The sequence below is a fragment of the Balaenoptera physalus genome (assembly GCF_965194825.1).
Source record: "Balaenoptera physalus genome assembly, chromosome: 8".
NCBI lineage: Eukaryota > Metazoa > Chordata > Mammalia > Artiodactyla > Balaenopteridae > Balaenoptera > Balaenoptera physalus.
Window position 1 is genome coordinate 2,256,860 of NC_138887.1, and position 23,634 is coordinate 2,280,493.

The 23,634-nt window shown below is 47.1% G+C and overlaps 1 protein-coding gene across 2 annotated transcripts in view; it reads right to left on the bottom strand.

The window, feature by feature from the left end:
- Window positions 1–23,634, bottom strand: part of DDC (dopa decarboxylase) — an 82,701-nt gene that overhangs the window by 49,042 nt on the left and 10,025 nt on the right. For both annotated transcript variants that reach the window (XM_082473267.1, XM_082473268.1), the window contains exons 2-4: window positions 13,676–13,904; window positions 11,404–11,517; window positions 9,190–9,309 (exon numbers count right to left, since the gene is read on the bottom strand). In XM_082473267.1, coding sequence (XP_082329393.1) covers window positions 9,190–9,309; window positions 11,404–11,517; window positions 13,676–13,876 — 435 coding nt within the window. In that variant the 5' untranslated portion in view covers window positions 13,877–13,904. The remainder of the gene's footprint in view (window positions 1–9,189; window positions 9,310–11,403; window positions 11,518–13,675; window positions 13,905–23,634) is intronic.

Here is a 23,634-nt window from a genome sequence, read left to right on the forward strand (position 1 = left end):
TAATGAAATTAAAACTGTAATTAAAAATATTCCAACAAACAAAAGTCCAGGAGCAGAAGGCTTCACAGGCAAATTCTATCAAATATTTAGAAAGGAGCTAACACAGATCCTTCTCAAGCTCTTCCCAAAAATTGCAGAGGGGGGAACACTCCCAAATTCATTCTATGATGCCACAATCACCCTGATACCAAAACCAGAAAAAGATATCACAAAAAAAGAAAATTATAGACCAATATCACTGATGAAGAAAGATGCGAAAACACTGAACAAAATATCAGCAAACAGAATCCAACAACGTATTAAAAGGATCACACACCATGATCAAGTGGGATTTATCGCAGAGATGCAAGGATTCTTCAGTATATGCAAATCAATCAGTGTGATACACCATATTAACAAAGTAAGGAATAAAAACCATATGATCATCTCAATAGATGCAGAAAAAGCTTTCGACAAAATTCAACACCCATTTATGAAAAAAACTCTCAAGAAAATGGGCATAGAGGGAACATAGCTGAGCATAATAAAGGCCATATATGACAAACCCACAGCCAACATCATACTCATGGTGAAAAGTTGAAAGTATTTCCACTAAGATCAGGAACAAGACAAGGATGTCCACTCTCACCACTATTATTCAACATAGTTCTGGAAGTCCTAACCACAACAATCAGAGAAGAAAAAGAAATAAAAGGAATACAAATTGGAAAAGAAGAAGTAAAACTGTCACTGTTTGCAGATGACATGATAGTATACATAGGCAATCCTAAAGATGCCACCAGAAAACACCTAGAACTAACCAATGAATTTGGTAAGGTTGCAGGATACAAAATTAATGCACAGAAATCTCTGGCATTCCTATAACAACTAACAATGACAAATCTGAAAGAGAAATTAAGGAAACACTCCCATTTACCATTGCAACAAAAAGAATAAAATACCCAGGAATAAACCTACCTAAGGAGGCAAAAGACTTGTACTCAGAAAACTATAAAACATCAATGAAAGAAATCAAAGATGACACAAACAGATGGAGAAATATACCATGCTCTTGGATTGGAAGAATCAGTATTGTGAAAATGACTATACTACCCAAAGCAATCTACAGGTTCAATGCAATCCCTATCAAACTACCAGTGGCATTCTTCACAGAATTAGAACAAAAATTTTACAATTTGTATGGAAACACAATAGACCCCAAATAGCCAAAGCAATATTGAGAAAGAAAGACGGAGCTGGAGGAATCAGGCTCCCCGACTTCAAACTATACTACAAACGTACAATAATCAAGACAGTATGGTACTGGCACAAAAACAGAACTGTAGATCAATGGTACAGGATAGAAAGCCCAGAGATAAACCCACACACATATGGTCACCCAATTTATGACAAAAGAGGCAAGAACATACAATGGAGAAAAGACAGCCTCTTTAATAAGTGGTGCTCGGAAAACGGGACAGCTACATGTAAAAAAATGAAATTAGAACACTACCTAACATCATACACAAAAATAAATTCAAAATGGATTAAAGACCTAAATGTAAGACGAGACACTATAAAACTCTTAGAGGAAAACATAGGAAAAACACTCTGACATAAACCACAGCAAGATCGTTTTTGACCCACCTCTTAGAGTAATGGAAATAAAAACAAAAATAAACAAATGTGACCTAATTAAACTTAAAAGCTTTTGCACAGCAAAGATAACCATAAACAAGATGAAAAGACAACCCTCAGAATGGGAGAAAATATCTTCAAATGAAAAAATGGAGAGAGGATTAATCTCCAAAATATATAAACAGTTCATGCAGCTCAATATTAAAAAAAGCTAACAACCCAATCCAAAAATGGGCAGAAGACCTAAATAGACATTTCTCCAAAGAAGATATACAGATTGCCAACAAACACATGAAAGGATGCTCAACATCACTAATCATTAGAGAAATGCAAGTCAAAAGTACAATGAGGTATCACCTCACACAGGTCAGAATGGCCATTATCAAAAAATCTACAAACAGTAAATGCTGGAGAGGGTGTGGAGAAAAGGGAACCCTCTTGCATTGTTGGTGGGAATGTAAATTGATACAATCACTATGGAGAACAGTATGGAGGTTCCTTAAAAAACTAAAAATAGAACTACCATATGACCCAGCAATACCACTACTGGGCATACACCCTGAGGAAACCATAATTCAAAAAGAGTCATGTACCAAAATGTTCACTGCAGCTCTATTTACAATAGCCAGGACATGGAAGCAACCTAAGTGTCCATCAACAGATGAATGGATAAAGAAGATGTGGTACATATATACAATGGAATATTACTCAGCCATAAAAAGGAACGAAATTGAGTTATTTGTAGTGAGGTGGATGGACCTAGGTTCTGTCATACAGAGTGAAGTAAGTCAGAAAGAGAAAAACAAATACCGAATGCTAACACATATATATGGAATCTAAAAAAAATAAAAAATAGTACTGATGAACCTAGTGGCAGGGCAGTAATAAAGATGTAGACATAGAGAATGGACTTGAGGACACGGCTGCGGGGAGAGACAGAAGCTGAGGCGAAGTGAGAGTAGCATCGACATACATACACTACCGAATGTAAAATAGCTAGTGGGAAGCAGCCACATAGCACGGAGAGATCAGCTCGGTGCTTTGCGATGACCTAGAGGGGTGGGATAGGGAGGATGGGAGGGAGGCTCACGAGGGAGGGGATATGGGGATACATGTGTATGCATATGGCTGATCCACTTTGTTGTACAACAGAAACTAACACAGTGTTGTGAAGCAATTATACTCCAATAAAGATCTATTTAAAAAAAAGATTTTAGACTTTTACAGAGAAATATACAATAAAATAAAGAGGTTAACCTCTCTTGGTAATATTTTCTCCCCCTTTCATTGATCCTGATTTCCTATTATTTATTTATTTATTTATTTGTACTGTTTCAATGATTTTACTTTTTCTTTTAAGCCAACTTATATCCTTCAGGAAGATAAAGACATTCACTCACAGTTCTGTACAGCTGTGTAGCTCTAATGCATGAGCTCATATATACACATATGTAGTCTTCTCAATTCAGCCTCTAAAATAGGTTTTACATTTTCTTCAGGTCGCATTTTCACTGGTAATGATTTTAGATACGGATTTAGACCGTGCAGTTTTAGATCCAGTTAAAGAAACAGCTGGCAAAGCTAAAGCAGCTATGGCAGGAGATCCGAGCTCCCCGAGGGCAGGCACTGGACCTCACACATCCCCCCGCGTGGTTGCTTTCCTCCTGTGTCCCCATCTTGTGTGTCAGGGCCTATCCACTGTCTCCTTCATTCTCCCTGGACGTGGGACGTGCAAAGCTCATTGAAAGGCATGGCACCAGGGAGGGGAATCCTCGACAACCCCCCCCCCCCACCGACTCCTGTGTGAGTGCAGCTCCCCCTCAATGCCACCCTCTGTCTGAAGGCTTGGATCTCTCATCACCCCACCAGTGTCCATGCTCCTTTGAACCATACTCTAAGGAAAGGCTTGGATCTCCACGGCAGTTCATTGTGGGTTTTCCTCTGGGCTCTGTCCATGTCTTGAAAGAAAACTCCCCTTCTCCAGGCAACAAAAAGTGCTTTTTCAAAAAAATGCCCAATGATCACTTATATGTGGAATCCAAAAAAAGAGGGTACAAGTGAACTTACTTACAAAACAGAAATAGAGTCACAGAGGTAGAAAACAAACTTATGGTTACAAGGCGGGGGAAGGGAGGGAGGGATAAACTGGGAGATTGGGATTGACACATAACACACTAGTATACATAAAATAGATAACTAATAAGGACCTACTGTAAATAAACTCTACTCAGTACTCTGTGATAACCTATATGGGAAAAGAATCTAAAAAAGAGTGGATACAGGTGTATGTATAACTGATTCACTTTGCTGTACAGCAGAAACTACCGTAACAGTGTAAATCAACTATACTCCAATAAAAATTTAAAAATAAAAAAAAGAGTAAAGAAAATGTGATATATATATATATATATATATATATATATATATATATATATATATATATATATTCATATATATTTTTCAGCCTTAACAAAAAAGAGGAAACCTTGTCCTGTATAAACCTGGAACATGGATAAACCTAGAGGGCATTATGCTAAGTGAAATAAGCTAGACAGAGCAAAACAAATACCGCATGGTATCACATATATGTGGAATTTAAAAATATTTTTAAAAAAATATTAACAGGGATAATTATAGCTGAAAGGGTCATTACACACTTCTAAAGGAAGTTTCACTAAATATAGTCAGCATTAAGGAGATGTGTTGACAAGAAGAATTGAAAATAAAACTCGAAACAAACAAACAAAAAATTGCCCAGTGAAATAACTGTCAGCCAGGCATCCATAAGTGTCATGGCTCGGGGTGGCCAGTGTGGCTTGGTGACCGGGACAGGAGAATGAGCGGGTCTCCAGGCCTCTGCTGGAAGCAGATCTGGGCCGAGGTAGGAGCAGAGCAGTAATGATACCTTTGCTTTCCTGCCTCAGACAAAGGTTGCCATGGCAAAGCCGCTAAGAGGCAGAAAGAAATGCGGTGAGCGCGGCCGCTCGGCTGTGAATGCTGCGAGCAGAAATGTCCTTTCATCTTCTGGGTTTTCAAGTGTCACCCCATACACGGCGGGAAATGGGCTTTTCTTCCAAGAGAGCTTTCAAACCCAATTAAGAGACCATTTTCGTGGCCCCGTTTGTCCAGATCCAAAGGATGATTTGCCGTTTGATGCAGACGCCCGTCACGGTGCCGACGCCCAGCAGCTGTGATTATGCCTCTGAGGGCCCCCCCACCCCCCGCCCTCCGCATCCCCTCATCCAGGCCCCCCGGCTGTCAACAGGCTCAGGCGCTCCAGGACCTCGCAAATTACAGACAATCAGCCTTGTCAGTGGGAAGGGCGGGATTCCTGCCTCATACTGGGTGGGTGGGCTCCAAGGGGGATTGAACTGAATCCTGGGCTGAGTGATGTCAGAATTATTCCTATAACCAAATGCCGGGGCTTCTGCTGTTTCCGGAAAATTGGATTGTCTTTCAAAGAAAAGATAATTTAAAGATGGAGCCCATGGCAGCATGCCCACCTCTGCACACTCACCCAAGCAAAGGGTTAGGGACAGGCTGGTGGAACACTCGTGGGTCCAGCTCACATGTGCACCAGCCTTGCCTCTAAATAGCTCATGCCCTTGGGTCCCACGCGTGACGTTCCTGGGCCTCGGTTTCCTCATCTATGAAAAAGGTTGTTGATAATCCAATCAAGCCTGATAAATATTTGGAGGTTGAAAAATGAGCACATTTCTTGTGCATTAAACACAAGAAATAAAGCTAAAACACAGCCTAGCTCAGAGTGGGTGTGCAATACAAAGTAGCTATTATTAGAATACACACACCTTGATTGACGGGGTAGTTGTTAAGATTTTTGAGAAGTATCAAACTAGAGGAATCAGCTTGGGCTGCTGAAAAGAATTGAATGTGAAATTATTTTAGTTATAATCTCCAGTGACCCAGAAAAACTTTTTTTTTGTTTGGTTTTGATTTTTGGTGGAGCATGTGTGGTGAATATGGACTCAACCAGGGGAGCCCCAGCCGAAAGCTGAGGAACTTCTTAGGAGATCGTTAACTTTCATCCTAAAGGGTGTCCTTTGAAATATGATTTGTAAGAGTGAAAGAAGTGACACAATATATATACTGTATCTCCTATTTATATAAATTGTGACACATCATAGGAAATCATGCACTCATAATATTCTCAAAGACTATTTAAACAATGGGAAATGCTCACAATAAAAGAGTAAGCAAAACACCACACAGAAAATCTGTATGATGTGTTGCATTATCCCAGTTTTGTTTATATTATGTACACATATATGTACACACACACACACACACACAAACACATAGGTATTAAAATAACACTGGGAGGAAGCTGCCTCTAAATGTTTCTGCATCTCTTCCACTTTTCTAATGGATGTCTAGTTTTCATAGGTAGGAAGGGGATGATACTTTTGAGTGGAATAACGGAACCAAAATTGACATCGAAGGCAATCAATTGGCAGTGTGGAAAATGGAGATGATAATGTAGAAAAAACCATGAGAAAGTCCCCAAAAAATACATAAGAGAAAATGACAAAAAAGAAAATGACAAAAGAAAGCTAGAAATTATGGAAGAGGTACCCAATCCGTGAAAAATGGAAGTTCCTGAAAAACAGAGTGAAGTGGCCCAGAGGCAATGACTAAAATATCCCCAGGTGAGGGAAAAGCTGAGTCTCGGATTAACAGGGCTTCCCAGATACTGGGGGCTTGGGTCAAGATGAACAGCACAAATGGAAAAAGTAGATCTTGGCAAAATGTGTGGAATTACAAAGAAAAAGTAAGTTTACTGCAAGGGTCCAGGTTGTCATGAACTATCAGATCACCCCCAGGCCCGGAACTGAGTCGAATAGAATTTAACACCAAGGCCCCCGTCGCAGCCCCTCTCTTGCTCTTACTATGGCCACTTCCTGTTCTGTCCACAGCCGGGCTCTGCTCTCCATTGACAGTGGAGCCCCAGAGCATCAGGACCCACGTGCTGGGGACTGGATCCCCTCCCCACTGCGAGACGAGACGCAGCTGACTGACGGGGGGTGGGTGCGGGGGCGTGGATGGGGGCCACGCACAGCAGTCCCCTCCCTAAAGCTGGAAGCAGCGGAGAACTCAAATCTTTGTGTGTGGTTTTTCCAAGGTTGCCCAGGCTGCATCGCCTCTGACCAGCAGAAAACCGTCCAGGGTGGCTGAAATGTTTGCAGTTGTGAGAAAAATCATTGTTGCCGCTGCGTCTGGGTCCCGTTCACAGCATCGTATGGAAACTTTGCTTACCCGTGGCTAATGCTTCATTTTCATCAGCCCCACTCAGAATCGCTGATGGAGGAGGGAAAGTGCTGTAACCAAAGAGGTGAGGTAGGAGGGGACAGAGGGACTGGGGCTGATTCATATGAGGTGACACAGCAGTTACCCTCTTATCAGTCCTCCTAATAAACGGATCGGTGACGCTCTCAAGCATAATCATTATGCAGGAGCATCTGTGACTGATCTCCCCAGCCCGACCTGGAGCCATGATGTGATTTATCTCCACGCTGGCAGAAACCACCGGGCCCCAGTCGATCTGACAGAGGGAGAATTCTTCCCCAGCTTCAGCGGGGACCATGCAGCAGGCCCATTTGCCCTGTTTTTCCTAGAGAATCTGCCAATATCATCATCATAAACATCTTCACAGCCATCCTAATCCTGGGAGCATTCCATAATCCCTACGTGCCAGAATGATACACAGCCCACTTCATTATCAAAACCTTTCTCCTGACCATCGCTTTTATGAATCCGAGCATGCTAGTCAGGACTCCAACTGAACCAACCTATGTCATACCCCTTACGAAAAACCTGTCTACCACTAACACCTGCCCTATGCTGACGTGTCACTACCCATCATCACCTCGGGCATCCCACCATAAACATAAGAAAGAGGTCTGACAAAAGATTTACTTTGAGAGAGTAAATAGGCCGTGGGTCACAGAGAACTCAGCCATGGGTCACAGCACAAGGCTTATTTATCAAAGTGCGTGTCAGCATCTCTGCATCAGAATCACCTGACATGCAGGCTAGAATGCTAATTCCTGGGCCTGCCTAAGACTTGTTGAATCTGAATCTGTGAGGGTAGAGGAAGACTCCCTCCCTGACCCTGAGCCGTACTGGCTGTGTTTGGGAGAATAAGGCCTCCCAAAGATGTCATGCTTTCATCCTGGAAGCTGTGACTCTCTACCTTACAAGGAAGAGGGACCTTGCCAATGTGATTAATTTAAGAACCTTGACAGGAGGGGAGGGGGGATTATCTTGGATTATCTGCATGGACCTGATCTAATCTCATGCATCCTGAAACATGAAGAACCTTTCTCATCTGTGGTCAGAGGGAGAGGTGGCCATGAAAGAAGGGTCAGAGAGATGGAACACAGCCACCTTGAAGACGGAGGAGGTGCCATGGCCCAGGAATGCGGGAAACTTCTAGAGACTAGAAAAGGCAAGGACAGAACCTCCAAGCTGTCAACCCTGATTGTAGCCCAGTAAGATCCACATCAGGCTCTCGACCTGCAGAACTGTTAAGATAATAAGTTTGTCAGAAAATTAACACATAGGAGTTTAAAAACCCTGGTCGGTTGAGCAGCCTCGGGCCTGGAGGCTGGTGCTCGCATCCTGTCACATTTGGCCACCCCAGCAGGTGACCTCACACTGAGGCATCCGGGCCTCAGTTCTCATCGTTGAGTGGACAGAATCACAACTGCCGTGACAGATTCTCAGAGAGAAGACGGTGTCTGAAAAAGGAAATTCCTTTTTCTCAAAAGTAAAGTTTGCTTTCCCTGGGAGGGTGGTGGGTTTAGAAGCATCCCTCGTCCCTGCTGGAAAAGAAGAAAGCCAAGAAGTCCAAATTTTCTTAGTGGCATTTGTGCCGCAGATGCTCCACTGTGACTGTCATTGTACGTGTCCTATCCCCTGATGGGCCCTCTGGCACGTAGTCGCTCTCAAAGGTACGTGTCAGGTGAAGAATGAATTAAATCAGCACATAGAAAAGGCAGCATCTTTAGGTGAACGGTGGGTTCCCATAGGTGCAGCCATTTCTAGTAGCCTCTGCAGCAGGTGGTCACAGCTGCCACTGAGGATGGCCCTGAGTGGTGGTCACATGGGTGTAGGCTCAGACCCTGGCTCTAGAACTTACCAGCTGGGAACCGATGGGCAAGTTCCCTGACTGCTCTGAGCCTTAGTTTCCTCACCTGTAAAATGGGAATCTTAATATGGCCCCTAATCATAGCGTTGTGAGAATTAAGTGAGTTCAGGCCTGGGAAGTGCTCCAGCACATTGGCGGGCAATGGGGAACCACGCAAACCTCCACGGTTGTTTTTACTGCTATGCACCAGCCAAGCGATGGCCACCATTCTGCCCACCCTAAAGAGGGGCCTGGCTCGGGGATCCAAATCCAGATCCAGAGCTTTCCTGAGGCTCAGCTCTGCTTATTCTCCAGAAGAAACACGAGGACACAGGAAGCTCAAGGGGCTCTTGCCCACCTGCTGCTGTCCGCCTTCCGGGAGCCCGCGCACCCCGGGGGTGGGACCCCCGCCCTCTGTGCCTTACCTGGATCACCCCGCCCCCTTCTCCAGCTTCTCCAGCCAAGAACACCCCGGGCAGCTGCAGCATCTTCCCCAGCCAATCCATCATCACTGTTTCCAGCTCTGTGCACGCCGGGCTGGCGGCCTGTGGGCGGGAGGCGAGGGTGAGCCGTAGGCTGGCCGCCCTCAGCTTCCCGCCAGCTTGGGGTCCAACGGAGTGACAAACAGGGAGGCTTCCTTACTCCCCTCCCTTTGATGGGTCGATTTAGCAAAAAGCTCTCAACATTTTCAAAAGGCCTATCCCTGGGTGGGAACCCCTTTGAAGGTGGGCTCTCCCATCACAGGTTTCCCGGAGCAGCAGCGGCAGAGGCTGGACTCCTCCTCCCCCTAGCAACCCCAAGGCATCACCGAGGACCACGGGGGGGACTTGGTGCTGAGAGCGGCACACGTGACCTTCTGCTCCGCCCCCCGACCCCGGCACCTGGAGAAGCATGGAAGGAGCCACAATCCCCGGGGCCCAGGTCGGCGCTGGAAGTACAAGCTCACTGCCTGCAGGGGTTTCTACATGCCCCACCCGTAGGCACGGGTCCCTGGTGACGTCACCTCTGACTCTGACATCACCCCACGCTTCTCCAACAGGAACCTCTAGGGGCTGGAGCCATAGCAAGGGCCCAGGTCTTGCTGAAAATCTTCCGCTGAATTCCACCCAGACTAAAATCTCCCAATCCAAGACGCTGTTCAAATGCCCCCAGAAAGTGTCACACATGCTCTTTGACGGTGACTCGGGGAGGATGGTTGGGCAGGAGGGCACTGACCATCGCGATGACCTGCTCCCCAGCCGCACTGGGCGCCCACAGGGAGCTCACTCAGCCATCTGTTTACAGAAGGAGCCAGAAAGGCTCACTGGTGGACCCTGGTCTGCAGCCCCAGTGGGAGGAGTGAGATGGGGTGTGTCGAGGAGGTGCAGCCCCGGGAGCCCCCGCAGGTCTCTGATCCTGCCTCCCACGCTCTGGGGATGGCTCTCCTTGCGCTCGGGCGGGGGCGGGTTGGCCCCAGACTCCGCCTGAGGGTGGACGGACCTCCCCGTCCATGTGGGTCTCGCTGTGGTGGTCCGAGTGCTCTCCAGCTCCCCGTGCACTGCTGGTCAGCCCCACCCGGAGGGTCCCACTCCATCCTGGCCGAGCCCGGCTCCAGGCACGGGGGCCTTCCTCGCTGTCCAGAACCCGGGGCTCGGCCAGCACACCTTAGAGACAGCAAGGGAGCCCTCCAAGGCCCCAGACCATCAGACTGTCCTCGGGAAGAACAGACACAGTTGGAAAGATGCTATCATCACCCTGGATGGCTCTGGAGGGGCAGAGCTGAGTGGAATCTGCTGTGGTGTCTAATGTAAGGAATGTCCTTTAGGGGAGGGTGTGCTCAGCCCAGACAAAGGAAGGTCCCCGAGGCCACACAGGGCGGCCCCAGGCTGCTCTCCGCTGAGAACTGCAGCAGGACCCAGGGGTGACCCTCCAACCCTGCTCCTTGGGGCGCCGAGGCCCACTCCGTCAGCAACTGCAGACCCCAGGCTAAAGAGGAGCAGTGGGGGGTGGAGGTGGGGAACTGGGGGCAGGGGCAGCGGGCAACTCTGCTCATGCGTTCAGGAACCCACATCTCCTGCAGGCCTCAGGCAGGAGTCGTGAGTCTGCTTGGCCCCAAGGCACAAGCAAGTAGGCAGGCACTCTGGACCCAAAAGGCCAAGAGCAGACCCTGGCCTGGGGAGAAGTCCCAGGGTGTGGGCAGCCCTGGGGTCCCCGGCACAGTCAGCAAGCAGCCCTCCTTCCGAGCGCTCTGCATTTGGGAAGGCAGGACTCTTTCCCGTTATGCTGGGCTGGGGTCTCTCTCAGGACGGCAGGCGTGGCCGAGAACAGAGGGGATGGGACAAGGGCAGAAGTGTTTCTCAAACTGCAGATTGTACAGAGATCCCTGTTTTGCTTGGGAGACATACTGGGGCTGCAGAAGCTCCAGGGCCGTGGCTGCGGCTTGAATGCAAGCCAAGTACCTCTAAACACACCGCTGTGCAGAACTGGCTTTTGCATGTGGACATCACTCCGCCTCTGTTTCCCCGAATGCCCTCATGAGGCCCCCCCCTCCAGGGCTGAGCCCACCTCCCTCCTGCGGGGGCACCGCCACCTGCTCGCCGGCTGAGTCCTGGCTCCACGTCCCCGTGCAGGACCCCCAGGGCGCCCCTGCCGACACTCACCCAGGAGAAGCCGATGCAGCCGATAGCCCCACACAGCATGTCCGCGAGCATGGCCGGGTACGAGCTGGCCGTGGGGAAGTAGGCGAAGAAGTACGGGCTGTGCCAGTGGGTCACCTGTACGGGACATGGCGGTCACTCGGGGCCAGGGAGGCCGGCCCCGCGGGCAGGGGACCCAGGGCGCTGGGTTTGCCATGGCCAACCAAGTCTCTCAGAACAACCCTGCTTTAAATCCTGGCCAGGAGCACGTGTCAGTGAGGGGGCTGCCCCTGAGGTCCCATCTCTTCCTGTTACGAGATTGTTTTTCCTGAAAGTACTCCAAAAAATAGTCTATATCAAAAAAAAAAAAAAAAAAAAAAAAAAGAGGCCTGATTTTTGAGGTTTCTTTAGCCGCCTTACTGCTGCCCCTTCGCTCTCCCGTACAATCCCTTCCCTGCTAATGGAGCAAAGCTTCCGGGTTCCACAGTCTCCCTGCGCCCCCCGTCACGGTCTGTAGTGTGTGTCCCCAAATTCCTGTGTTGAAGCCCTAACCCTGTGCGATGTCCCCGGGGCTGGGGCCTTTGGGAGGTGATGGGCAGAATGAGATGGTGAGGGTGGGCCCCCCTAACCTCACCCCCGCAGGGAGGAGAGGCCAGGATGAGAAGCCCCCAGGAGGGGAATCTGCAGGAACCCTGACCTGGGACGCCCAGCCTCAGCCCCGTGAGAAGTGGACGCGCCGTCCGAGACGCTAGTGGTGGTGTTTGCAGCTGCAGAAGAGCCAGGACAGCCCGGGGCCTGACATTTAACCACCCTCCTGGGAGGGATTTGATGCTGCGCGGCTTCTCGTGTTTGCACAGACAACCTCCCGGCAGGTGAGAACCGGAATCCTGTGCTCCGCTCAAAGCACAAATGTCACGGGAACTCCAGGGAGGACGAGGGAGGGGAGGCGCCCTGGGCTTGAGGGACCTATCAGGGAGCTGAGGCCGGAGGCCCAGCGCCCCGTGGGCAGGGGCTCTGCACCCTGAGCCCCGGGTCCTGAGATCCCAGGCCCCGGGGTCCTGACTGCAGATGAGAGGTGAGGCTGAGGGTCTGGGACCCCTCCTGCCACAGCAGTGAACGTGCTTTTAGGCGAGTCCTGGGCAGGGAACATCTCACCGCGCAAGCATGAAGCCGCAGTGGAGTTTCCTTTGAACTGGAGCTGTCTGCTCCCCTCCAAGTGACTCTCGGGGGGACAACTGTCCTGGGTCCTCCCCACTCCTGTCTGCGGCCCCTGGCACACCCCACACCGAGGCGCACTGGCCTCAAAGAGGACGCAGCAGCACGCAGCCCACTCTCAAATAAGATAAAGGAAATATTTCTTCCACACGTGTGATCTCCCCTCTGCTGTACACAAAATAGTAAGAGTGTGCTTTATTTGGAGCAATTAACTTACTTGAAACCAGCCTCCAGGGGTTCATTTCCTCAACAGTCATGTGACGACTCCCTCACCTACCAGGGTCTCAGGGCAGGGGACTTACCTTGTAAGAGAGCAGGACCCCATGGGGCCTTCCCGGGGGGACAGACCCCTCCCCCATGTCCTCTGCTGTGGCTCCTCTCTGAAGTACCCAGATAACAGTATCTGATGCACATATTTCCTGAGTTGTTTTACCGATGCTAAAACCCTCACCAAATGGAAAAAATTAACTACCTGATGACCATGAGCACATAGCCCCCAGACCTACTGGCGCCTGAGGATTGATACTGTTAAACCTGTAACCCTGCCCCATTACCTCACCATCAACCAATCAGAGAACTGTGCACCAGCTGATGACTTAACCCAGGACTCCCCTCCCTCACCTGGCCTTAAAAATGCTCTGCTGAAACCCATCGGGGAGCTCGGGGTTTTTGAGCATTAGCTGTCCAGGACTCCTTGCTTGGCACCTGCAGTAAACGCTGCACTTTCCTTCACCACAACCTGGTGTCAGTAGATCGGCTTTACTGCATGTGGGTGAGTGGACCCAAGTTGGTTCGGTGACAAACTGTGGGGCTGGGGGGAAAGCACTGCCTTTGGAGCCCACACGATCTGGGTTGTAATCCTGGCTCCATCACTTACTAGCTGTGTGACCTTAGGCCGATCACCCAACCTCTCTGGGCTTCAGTTGCCTCAGTTATAAAATAGAAATAAAAAAGTTTCTATCCAAGGAAATGGTTGTGAGGATTATGTGAAATAATTCATATGAATTGCCTGGCACCCAGTAAGTATCAACATTAAATTAGCACTAGCCCTCCTGTTTTCCGATCTTGGATACGGGCTTACCCCTGGCATGATGATCTTCTCGACGTCCTTAATGATGTCCTCAAATGTTTCTGGCTCCTGGGGGGCAGCGGTGGGGAGCAGGGGCCGCAGGTAGCCAGGCTCCACGTCGGGGTACACCTGGCGCCCCTCGACGCCTTCCAAGTAGTCAGCCACGTAATCCACCATCTCCTTCCCTCTCCTGCGGAACTCATGTGCATTCATGGTGACCGGGCTTCCTCAGAGGCAAAACCTGCACAAAGAGAAAAGAAACCAGTTTGTAAACATGATGAGGTCTCACTTGGAGTGGGGCAGTTCCAAGCAAGCTGACAGCTGGGGCTGCCTGGGTGGAGACCCAAACACCCTGGAGTCTGCCAGACCCCAAATCAGCAGCACTTTCCCTCCTTGTCTGGATGGGGTAGAACTGACCCTGGATTTGGAGACTGCAGCAAAGTGCTTATTCTGCTATTCACCAGCTACGCAGCTGAAGACAATGCCATGTCTCGTTTTTTTCTACCTGTGTCCGTGAAATGGACCAGGGCACACATTAATTTCTATGGTCCATCCCAACTTTAATAACAAGCCTTGGTCCAAGTCCTGCCTTGCTCTTTACTAGCTGTGGGACAGAGACTCTCTGAGCCTCTCTCTTTATCTGAGAAAAGCATATGACAGTGCTGATCTCTCCAGAAGCTATGAAGGCAGTCACGCGGCGTGAGTACAGCACTCAGATCAGAGCCCGGGCAGCATAACCCCCATCAGTGAGTCTTCTTCTGTTATCTTGACTCCATCACCAGATGGAACTGCACCCCTGCATACAACCTGCTTTTCAAAAATCGTGCTTTCTTTCCCCATCACATAACAATGTACAGGTGATCCTGGTCCTCTGTGGTAGTAACAGTCCATAAAGTCTCCATGAATTAGCAAACACTGGACCTTTCCCAGGGGAAATGCAAAGTTACATTCCTGTGTGTTTCTGGTCACATTTTTGTCAACCAATCAATACATAAGCTTTTTTATGTATGTCTTGTTAAAGACACTTTATTTAATATGCACTGACTCATGAACTTCGGACTCCTGGCCAACAGCTCTCTGACTCATGAATGAAGCTTATCAGACACACGTGATTTCTCCCTAAGGCACATTGCAGCCTTCTTGCATGTAGGACCCCTAGAAGGCACTTCAGCACTATATTAGCACTATATTTGGGGGCCATTTTAAATAGTCAAATAACCAAGAATAACACAAAAATGTGGCACTAAATAGACCTGCTTGTTGAAACAACTAGGCAGAGCATTGCCTTGTTAGATTCTGCTGGGAACAAGTGCATTTGGGCAACTCAAATGTTTCACCCATGAGTGATCACGAAAGCACCACGAGTACTGATGTGGGGATTACGAATGAATTCTAGCAAAGAGTGACACCTGCCTACAGAAAATCTGTGAATAATAAGCATAGACTGTATTTTCAAAACAGGAAACTTGGACAACACACAGAAAAATATTCATCAAGAATCCCACCACTCAAAATTCTGGCACACGTCCTTCCAGATTGTTTCTTATATTTATGAGACAATTGTGTGCTAAGCCAGGGATGCATTTCTGAATTCCTCCCATAGTTCAAAACTTCATAAATCAAGAGTAATTTTCCTATGGGAGTCAGTGCTGGGGGGTGATTCTACCTCCACTGTAATTAGCATAGACCCTGATCTTGATATCATGTTCTCAATACGTCTTCCATTGCTTCTCACTGTCTGTACTACTTTGCTTTGCTTTGCTTTTTCTTTTATTTTCTTTGCTTTGCTTTGTTTTTTTTTTTTTTTTTGACAATTTTAATGTTAAACACACCAAGACAGGTTTTATTCAAGACTATTGCAATAGGGGAGGGAGACTGTCTCCCAGTATCACAAGGGCCAGTGGGGATGTATAGCCGACAGGTAGGGTTAGGGAACAGATGGGACATTACTAAGAGCAGCTTGGCTGGGTGTCCGGGTGGAGGAAGATGAGCTGGACTGTATCCCAAGGGTAGAGGCTTCCTTGAGAAACCGACTTAGCATGATTCTCTGTTACAGCTGGGCTCAACTCACTGAAGTGGGGACCTACTCAGGAAGAGGGTTCATTGGAGCCTGACTGGGTTTGACCAAGGAGGGAGTCTTCGTCAAAGGGAATCAGCTTGACAGTATGTTTCCTCTCTCAGAATTCTCTCCGATGTTCTTTGTTTAGATGTTCTCCATGAACAGCATGGAAGTCATCCCATGGAAGCTTCCAGGTTTCCTCAAGTTCAGTGACTGGACCAAACCCCCATTTCCATACTATTGTTTGGGGGTAGTGAATGCACGAGTGACAGGGACTGGATACAATATAGGATACACTTCTAAATCATAGCAACAGCGAATGCTAAAATAACAGCATGAAAAAAACCAAAGTGAGTCTCTGAGTTTCCATTGCACCTTCCTGTTTCATAAGCTGCAGGCCAAGGAAGCTTATCATTCAAAATATCATGCCCAGATTTTCCAAAGGCTCTTAGTGCAAAGCCATGAAGCTTTATACATATAGCTTCAGGTTTATAATTCCCTGGGTCTGCAGGCTTCTAAATTAATTTTTCATTTGGAATGACCCTGATTATGTCAAATGTCACACATAGAGTGAAACTGGGTCTTACCTCAAATTGAAGTATTTTTAGTTGACTTGATTCTAATTCAACCAAAACCGCATCAAATGGCAGATCTTTTGGCTAGCTTGTTTTTTTCACAAAGCAATTACGAGTACATTTCCCACGTTGATAAATACTTTTCTATTGCATGATTTTTCCCGATTGCGTGGTGTCTCACAGGGTGAATGTGCTATGTTCAGGATGTGCATCACTACTTTTGAACATTTACATCATTTCCGGTTCTCACCTATGTTAGTGGGAAGAGTTGGTGTAGCCCAATGGCCAACCCCTCATGATCAAGAACTGAAAGACTCTGCACAGCCTGACATGGATGCCACTGGAGTAAAACCCTCATTTTCCTCAACTGAAAATAAACACCATCATAAAGTTCTACCTCAAATAATTCTTTTTTTGTGATAATTAGGTAAGTACGTGGGAACAGCTAAGGAGTTGAGGCACAAAATAAGCGTTCAACACATGTTAGTTGTTAGATTTTCTATAAAGCACTGAAATATACAACCTCATACTTTTATTTTTGCACACTTTATTTTGTGTTAAAATTTTCTTTAAAAAGCATTTATCTTATAATTTCTTTAGAACAAATTATTATAGAGATATATATTTTAGCGTGTTAAGATTATATGGCCAAACTTGTCCCCAGAACATATTTTTACCAAATTACTCTTCCACAGGGAGTGTGAGAGAACCCTAGTGTTATACTAGGGTTTGAGATACATTTTAAGATTTGCCAGTCTGGCAGGCATTCATGATTTCATTTTACTTTGATTAATGAAGTCAAATAGTTTTCTCACACTTCTTTGTATTTCTTTTTTTATGAATTGCTTGTTCATTGCCTTCTTTTCTGCTAGGGTGTTAGATGTTTTCTTATTTAACTGCAAGAGCTCTAATATAATAAATACTTGCACCCTAGGTGTGTGATATATTTTGCAGACATTTTCCTCATTTTTATTTGACCTAGTTCTGCTTTTAATTTTATTCCAACCTGTAAGAATTTTAATTTTTATGCAGTCACATCTCAGGAGCTGTTTCTTTGTGATTTGTTCCTCGTGTATGACTATTTAAAATGCCTTTTAGAGTAAATATTCACGGCACCTGCACTGCACAAGCTGAAGCCTCAGGGGAGGAGCTATGCAAAAATTAAGAAAGATGCTTGGGTTCCTGGAGTATCAGCTGCTTCCTTCTAATGGGAATGCAAGAGTACAATGGCCAAAACGGGATGCCTCGTGAAAAAAAAAAACAGACAGACACGCCAACTTGCCCCCCCAAAGAAATACTACCAAATTGTAAGATAAGACCTAATTATTATTTTCGAATCATTCTGTCATTTATTTGCCAATCCTTTCCCACAAAGACCTTTCCAGAAGGCTTTTGGTGCAAAGCCACAGAGAATCTTGTGTTCATTTTGGAGCTGTTTGATATTTCATGCCCCCAAGCTGGGCAAATATTGGCTGAAAGATGTAGATGCTGATAAAGGTTATGACTGATGTCTTTCCAGGCCTTGAAACGGCGCCTGTTGACATAATCTGATCGTAGCGCCCGCCAGCAGCTGTAGCCCCGGTACTTTACGTGCAGCCCCTGTGGGACATGCAAGTGCCTGGTGAACCCCACCTGCTCGGGGAGGTATGAACCCCACTGCAGGCCCTTGGACCTCCTGGCTGACCTGGGGGGTCATTCATTTTTGTACTTTATCATTCCACTGACATCCTTTGCTAACTGTTGGCTTCTCCAAGCAGAGTCTTCAACTCTTTATTTTGCTTTCTCAGGACCAATCAGACCCTGGGCCACAGTTAGCACTATGAATGTTTGCTGAATGAGGAATGAATCAATGAATGAGCGCATGAACCAGCAAATGAACGGAAAATCTTTTTGTCTTCGGAACATTTTGTTTCTGACATATGGTATATTAGATCCTACTCTCTACCTTTAAGCCAACAGCCCATCACATGCCACAAAAAGGCCACAGGGGACAACCACGGCTCAAAAACAATGGGCCCCTTCCCCAGGGAATCCTGACCCACCACCCCCCCCCCCCGCCCCACCCCGGGCCTCTGGCGTTCAGTTCATGCCGAGCCTCTAACCCTGCGGGCTCAGAACTGACTCGGTTTCCCCAGTCTTGGCCCCAGAAGCTCATCTTGGGTTTGGGCTTCCCTCTGCTCTGGCCCCAGCAGTCCCTGTGGTCCTGGCTGGAAATATCCCCCTCTCTGGACCCCTGGAACCCTACCTTTGCCACAGGTGTTTGGCAAGAACCCAGCCCAGGCTCCAGCTGACGCTCCCCTGGCAGTGGAGGTGGGTGGGACTGGTGCCCACGGCCTCGGCGCGGAGCTTGTGTGGTGACTGCACACCAACACGGGGCCAGCCACGCCCAAGGTACGAGGGTCTGAGTGAGGCCACCCCTCTGGGGGCACAGAGGACCAGGACCAAGATGCTTTGTGTCTGTCCATGGTCCTGCCTATCGGTACAGACAAGCGCTGGTCTTGTTTCAAACCCTGGGACATTGGGCCCTTCACTCAACATTTCCTGGTTTTCCTTCTCTATCTGGTTAAAAAGAAAAGTGTTTACATTTTCTTTTTACACTATTCCAGGAAAAATAAACCATAATTTATGTTTCAAAAAACACTTCTCCCTCTGGGACTGTGAGGCCTTGTCTCTTTTTTTAACCTCAAGCACATAAGTATCAATTTAGGTGCAAAAGTAAATTGGCTGATTTTCCCCCTGAATCGACTGGTTTCTTGATGAACATCTTCTCTGTGGGCACAAAGTGGGTAAATAAACCCAACAGGAGAAATATTTCTAACCGGGATGGTCAGGAAGTTTCTAACAATGAAAGTTTTCTAACAATAAGGATGGCAGTCTGTTAACTTGCCTCAAAACAAAACAAAACAAAAAAACCCCCACCCCTCTAAGATCTTTTGTCCCTCTTAAGACTCTAGTTAACAGCGAGGTATTTAGGAGCCTTAGGGACAGGGGCACCCGGGTCATTTGTGCAAAGCTGCAACTTGGTCAGGCTTGCCCAGAAGGAGCTGGCACCGCAGAGGAGACAGCCAGCATCACAAAGGAGGTGGATACCTAGATACCTCTGCCCTTCAACCTCCCACCAGAGCCTCCCGTTGGCAAAAGGCTACCAGGATCCAGGTGTCCTGGGAGCCGGGGAAACACAGCCTGTGGGGGTCTGAGGGTGGGGCAGGGAGAGATAGGAATAGAGACCCAAACGGGCTACCCTAACTCACTGCGTGCGTTATTACGTCTGCACTATGGCTACCCTCATTTTACAGGAGGAAGATGTGTTTAGGCTCTTCCCAGGTGTGAAGCCAGTGGTGGCAGAGCTGAGTCAGAGCCCATGTGTCCTGCCAAGCAGTCTGTCCCTTAAGCCAAGGTTCTCTCACTTGTCACTGCAGTCGTTAGCCCAGTACCTCGTAGAACACACGTGCATGCACACGCGCACCCACCCTCACCACTTTCTTCCACTCATATAATTGCTTTACCTAAACTGGGGTGTTCTCGTTGAAATACAGGCTCTCTCACTGGTTTAAAAAATGGTCAGCATTACGAATAATAAATGCTGGAGAGGGTGTGGAGAAAAGGGAGCCCTCCTATACTGTTGGTGGGAATGTAAATTGCTGCAGCCACTATGGAGAACAATATGGAGGTTCCTCAGAAAACTAAAAATAGAGCTACCCTATGATCCAGCAATCCCACTCCTGGGCATATATCCAGACACATCTCTAATTCGAAAAGATACATGTACCCCTATGTTCATAGCAGCACTATTTACAATATCAATATCCAAGACATGGAAATAACCTAAGTGTCCGTCGACAGATGAAAGGATAAAGAAGATGTGGTACATAGATACAATGGAATACTACTCAGCCATGAAAAAGAATGAAATAATGTCATTTGCAGCATCATGGATGGACCTAGATATTATCATACTAAGTGAAGTAAGTCACACAGAGAAAGAGAAATATCATATGATATTGTAACTGAAAGTGGGGTCCAGCTGCTCACCACTCAAAAGCCAATAAAGAGGCCAGGTTAGTGGAAAGCAAAGTTTGCTTTATTTTGGATGCCAGCAACCGGGGGGCTGGCAGGGGGAATGGTGGACACCTGTCCAAAGGCTGACTCCCTCCCTCCTACAACCAGTGGGCAAGAGCTTTTATAGGTTGAGGGAGCGGGCTATGTGCAGAAACAGCACAGTCCGCTCTGACAGGCATCTTGAAATTGGTCATCAGTGGTCTGACCAGCGTCATCTTGACTGTTTTAGGTACAGTTAATCTTCAGTTCCAGGGTCGGTTTGTTTTCATTTCTTTGAGGCCAGTTCTCGGAATTGTGGCAGCTAATGTCATGGCTACAGCCTGGTCATCACGTAGTTAACTTCTTCCACCTGGTGGAGGTTTCAGTCTCTATAAGACAGCTCACAGGACATGACTCAGAATTGTATATAGCCCTTTTAGCCCTTAAGGAGGAACTAAAAATCCTTGACTATGCTTAATGACTAAACTATTATGATTTGGTCTCCTTTGTTCTCCTCTGTTTCTGCATTTTCTCACTTCTCTGATTAAACTTCTTCTTTGGCTAAAGTTTTTCCCCAGACAAAAGTCAGGCTGAGGACATGGGGCAAGGACCCTAGGGTCCTGTTCCATTTCAGTATCACTTGTATGTGGAATCTTAAAAAAACGATACAAATAAACTTATCTATGAAACAGAAACAGACTCACAGACATAGAGAACAGACTTGTGGTTGCCAAGGGGGAGGGAGGTGTGGGAGGGATGGACTGGGAGTTTGGGATTAGCAGGTACAAACTATTATATACAGAATGGATAAACACCAGGGCCTACTGTACGGCACAGGGAACTATAGTCAATATCCTGTAATAAACCATACTGGAAAAGAATATTTTTTAAAAAGAATGTATATATGTGTATAACTGAGTCACTTTGCTGTACAGCAGAAATTAATACAACATTGTAAATCAACTATAGCTCAATACAATTTTTCTTTAAATGGTCAACATTTATATTAACTTACACGCACCAAATGCTATGTCAACTCTTTGCATATGCTCTAATTAATCTTCATAACAACCTTATCAGGAAAAAGGCTGAGGCTCAGAGAAGCAGGACCCAGCGCTCTGACCTCCGACCTGCCACGTCCTGAATGCACTGGACTCAAACACAGGTGCAGTGCATCTCCAACAGCTTTGGGGTTTCCTGAAAAAAAAGTATGATTCACCCTCCAGATTAGAAACTTGAAAAACAAGTTTCTCCCTGAGCTTCCAGGAATGATTTCCCAGATGCAGATTTCCTAGAGGCCATGAGGGGCAAGGCAACCTCCATGGGCGCCTCCCTTGCTCCTGACCGCACTCCTGACAAATGGTAACTAGGTAGACAAGGAGCTCGCAACATTTCGTGAGGTGTGCCCGTGGCCAGGCCAGTTGACTTCCAAGCCTCCATCTTCTATTGGTAAAATGACCGTAACACTAAGTACTATAGAGAATTCTAAACAGGATACAAAATCACTTATGTGGTTCGTGGTCTATGCCATGGCAGCATCTCTAGGGAGTTTGCTGTCGGAGGGGAAACCCCACAGAAGCCTGAGCAGACAGGCACTGGGTTTTCCCTGGTCAGGGTTGGACACCCAGGAGGCACCTCCTCTCCGGCCAACTGGGTCTGGATTACAGAGGTTCCCTGCTACGCTTTCAAAACGAGATTCTTCCACACTGCAATCCTCAGCCAGTGCCCTTCCTCCCAGCAGCCTGGAAAGAACAGGGGTTAAGGTCAGAGCGAACGGGCTCGAGCCCTGGCTCTGCTGCAAGAGGCTGGGCTGCTGTCGGCTGACTCCGTGGCCTCTGGAGTCTCGGTTTAGCCCCTTGTAACAGGGCAGCGAGATGCTGCAGGCAGGAGCCACTCAGGACCGTAAAGCCGTCTGTGTCTGGCATTTATGGATCCTGATGTTAGGAAAGAAGCAGGTCGGATCATCATGAGTTCAGACGGAGCACCAGGGCAGTGGGAGAGAAGCGGGGGATGGGGAGGGTGGAGGCCCACCCTGGACCCAGATCAAACTTCAAGGGGAAAGCCTTGCTCCTCTGATGTGAGAGGAACTTTGCGTCTGTTTCCGATCCGGTCCCTGATTAATAAACAATCGCCATCTCAGTATTTTCCTGGCCAACAGTTCTCTATGGGATGGAGCCATGAAGAAATTTATACCGTGATTTTCAATTTTACTCTCATGGGAAGATACTACTATTTCCACTTACATCCCTGCAAACGGATTGTGATGGATTATAAAGCTGGCTGAAAAATTCACAACTTAAGCAATTTCAAAAGTTGATAAATATCAGTGACATTAAACTAGTTGATATTATTCCAATTTACCCCTGAGCTCAGACCATTCCAACAGCTGGTATCAGGCTATGTGTATCATTCGGTAGCCTCTTTTCGCTTATTCTCCCCATAAGCCTGATTACACTGTGCATAATTACGTTAATATCGTGCACATGTGTACCCTTATCAATACCTGCCAATTTCGCAGTGTCACCTCCCGCATGGATTGAGGGCCATTGGCTGTTGCGAACAGTGCTGCCGAGGGGAAAGTGGCCGTGTGCTACGCATCACGGAGCTTGTCACTTTATCCCCCTATTGACCTTGTCCCTCAAATATACTAAGTCCCCAATGGAATCCAGAGGTGTGAGTTTCACAGTTCTTTTGCATGTTGTCAAATTTCTTTCCAGAAAAACCAGAATGATACAAAAATGTCACCTACCATCAGGCTGGGTAGGCATGACAAACAGCCCCTCTCTGCTAGCTTTTATCATTCACTCACAGTTTCAATTTAAGCTTAAAATTTTATCACTTTTATCATTTTCACTCATGTTTGCGCTCCTAAAACATTTACATAAGAATGAGAAGTAATTTTAATTTGAACTTTCCTCCTCTGTTTCCATTTTAATTTGGTGTCAGACTAGACCTCCTCCCCCTTACTTTTTTTCCTCTTTCTTTTCCTCAATCCTTTCCCCCCTTTCTCTCATTGAGGTCACATTAATTGTTGATAAAAGGTCACAACCATCTGCCTTTCCTATAGACTTGAGACTATTAAATGATGTCCTAGTTGGTTGCTTCTTTCCCCGACAGCCGGGATGCCCCGTGACTACGACACACATGACGCAGCGAGAGTAAACACAGGACACCTGCCGCTGTGCATCTAGGCAACATCTCTAGCACATGCTTTGGGGAGTCTCCGCTTTTCTTCAGCAGTCAGGTCAGCAGTAAATACCGACTCCTGGATTCACGGTGAACGCTTACCCCTTGGGCAT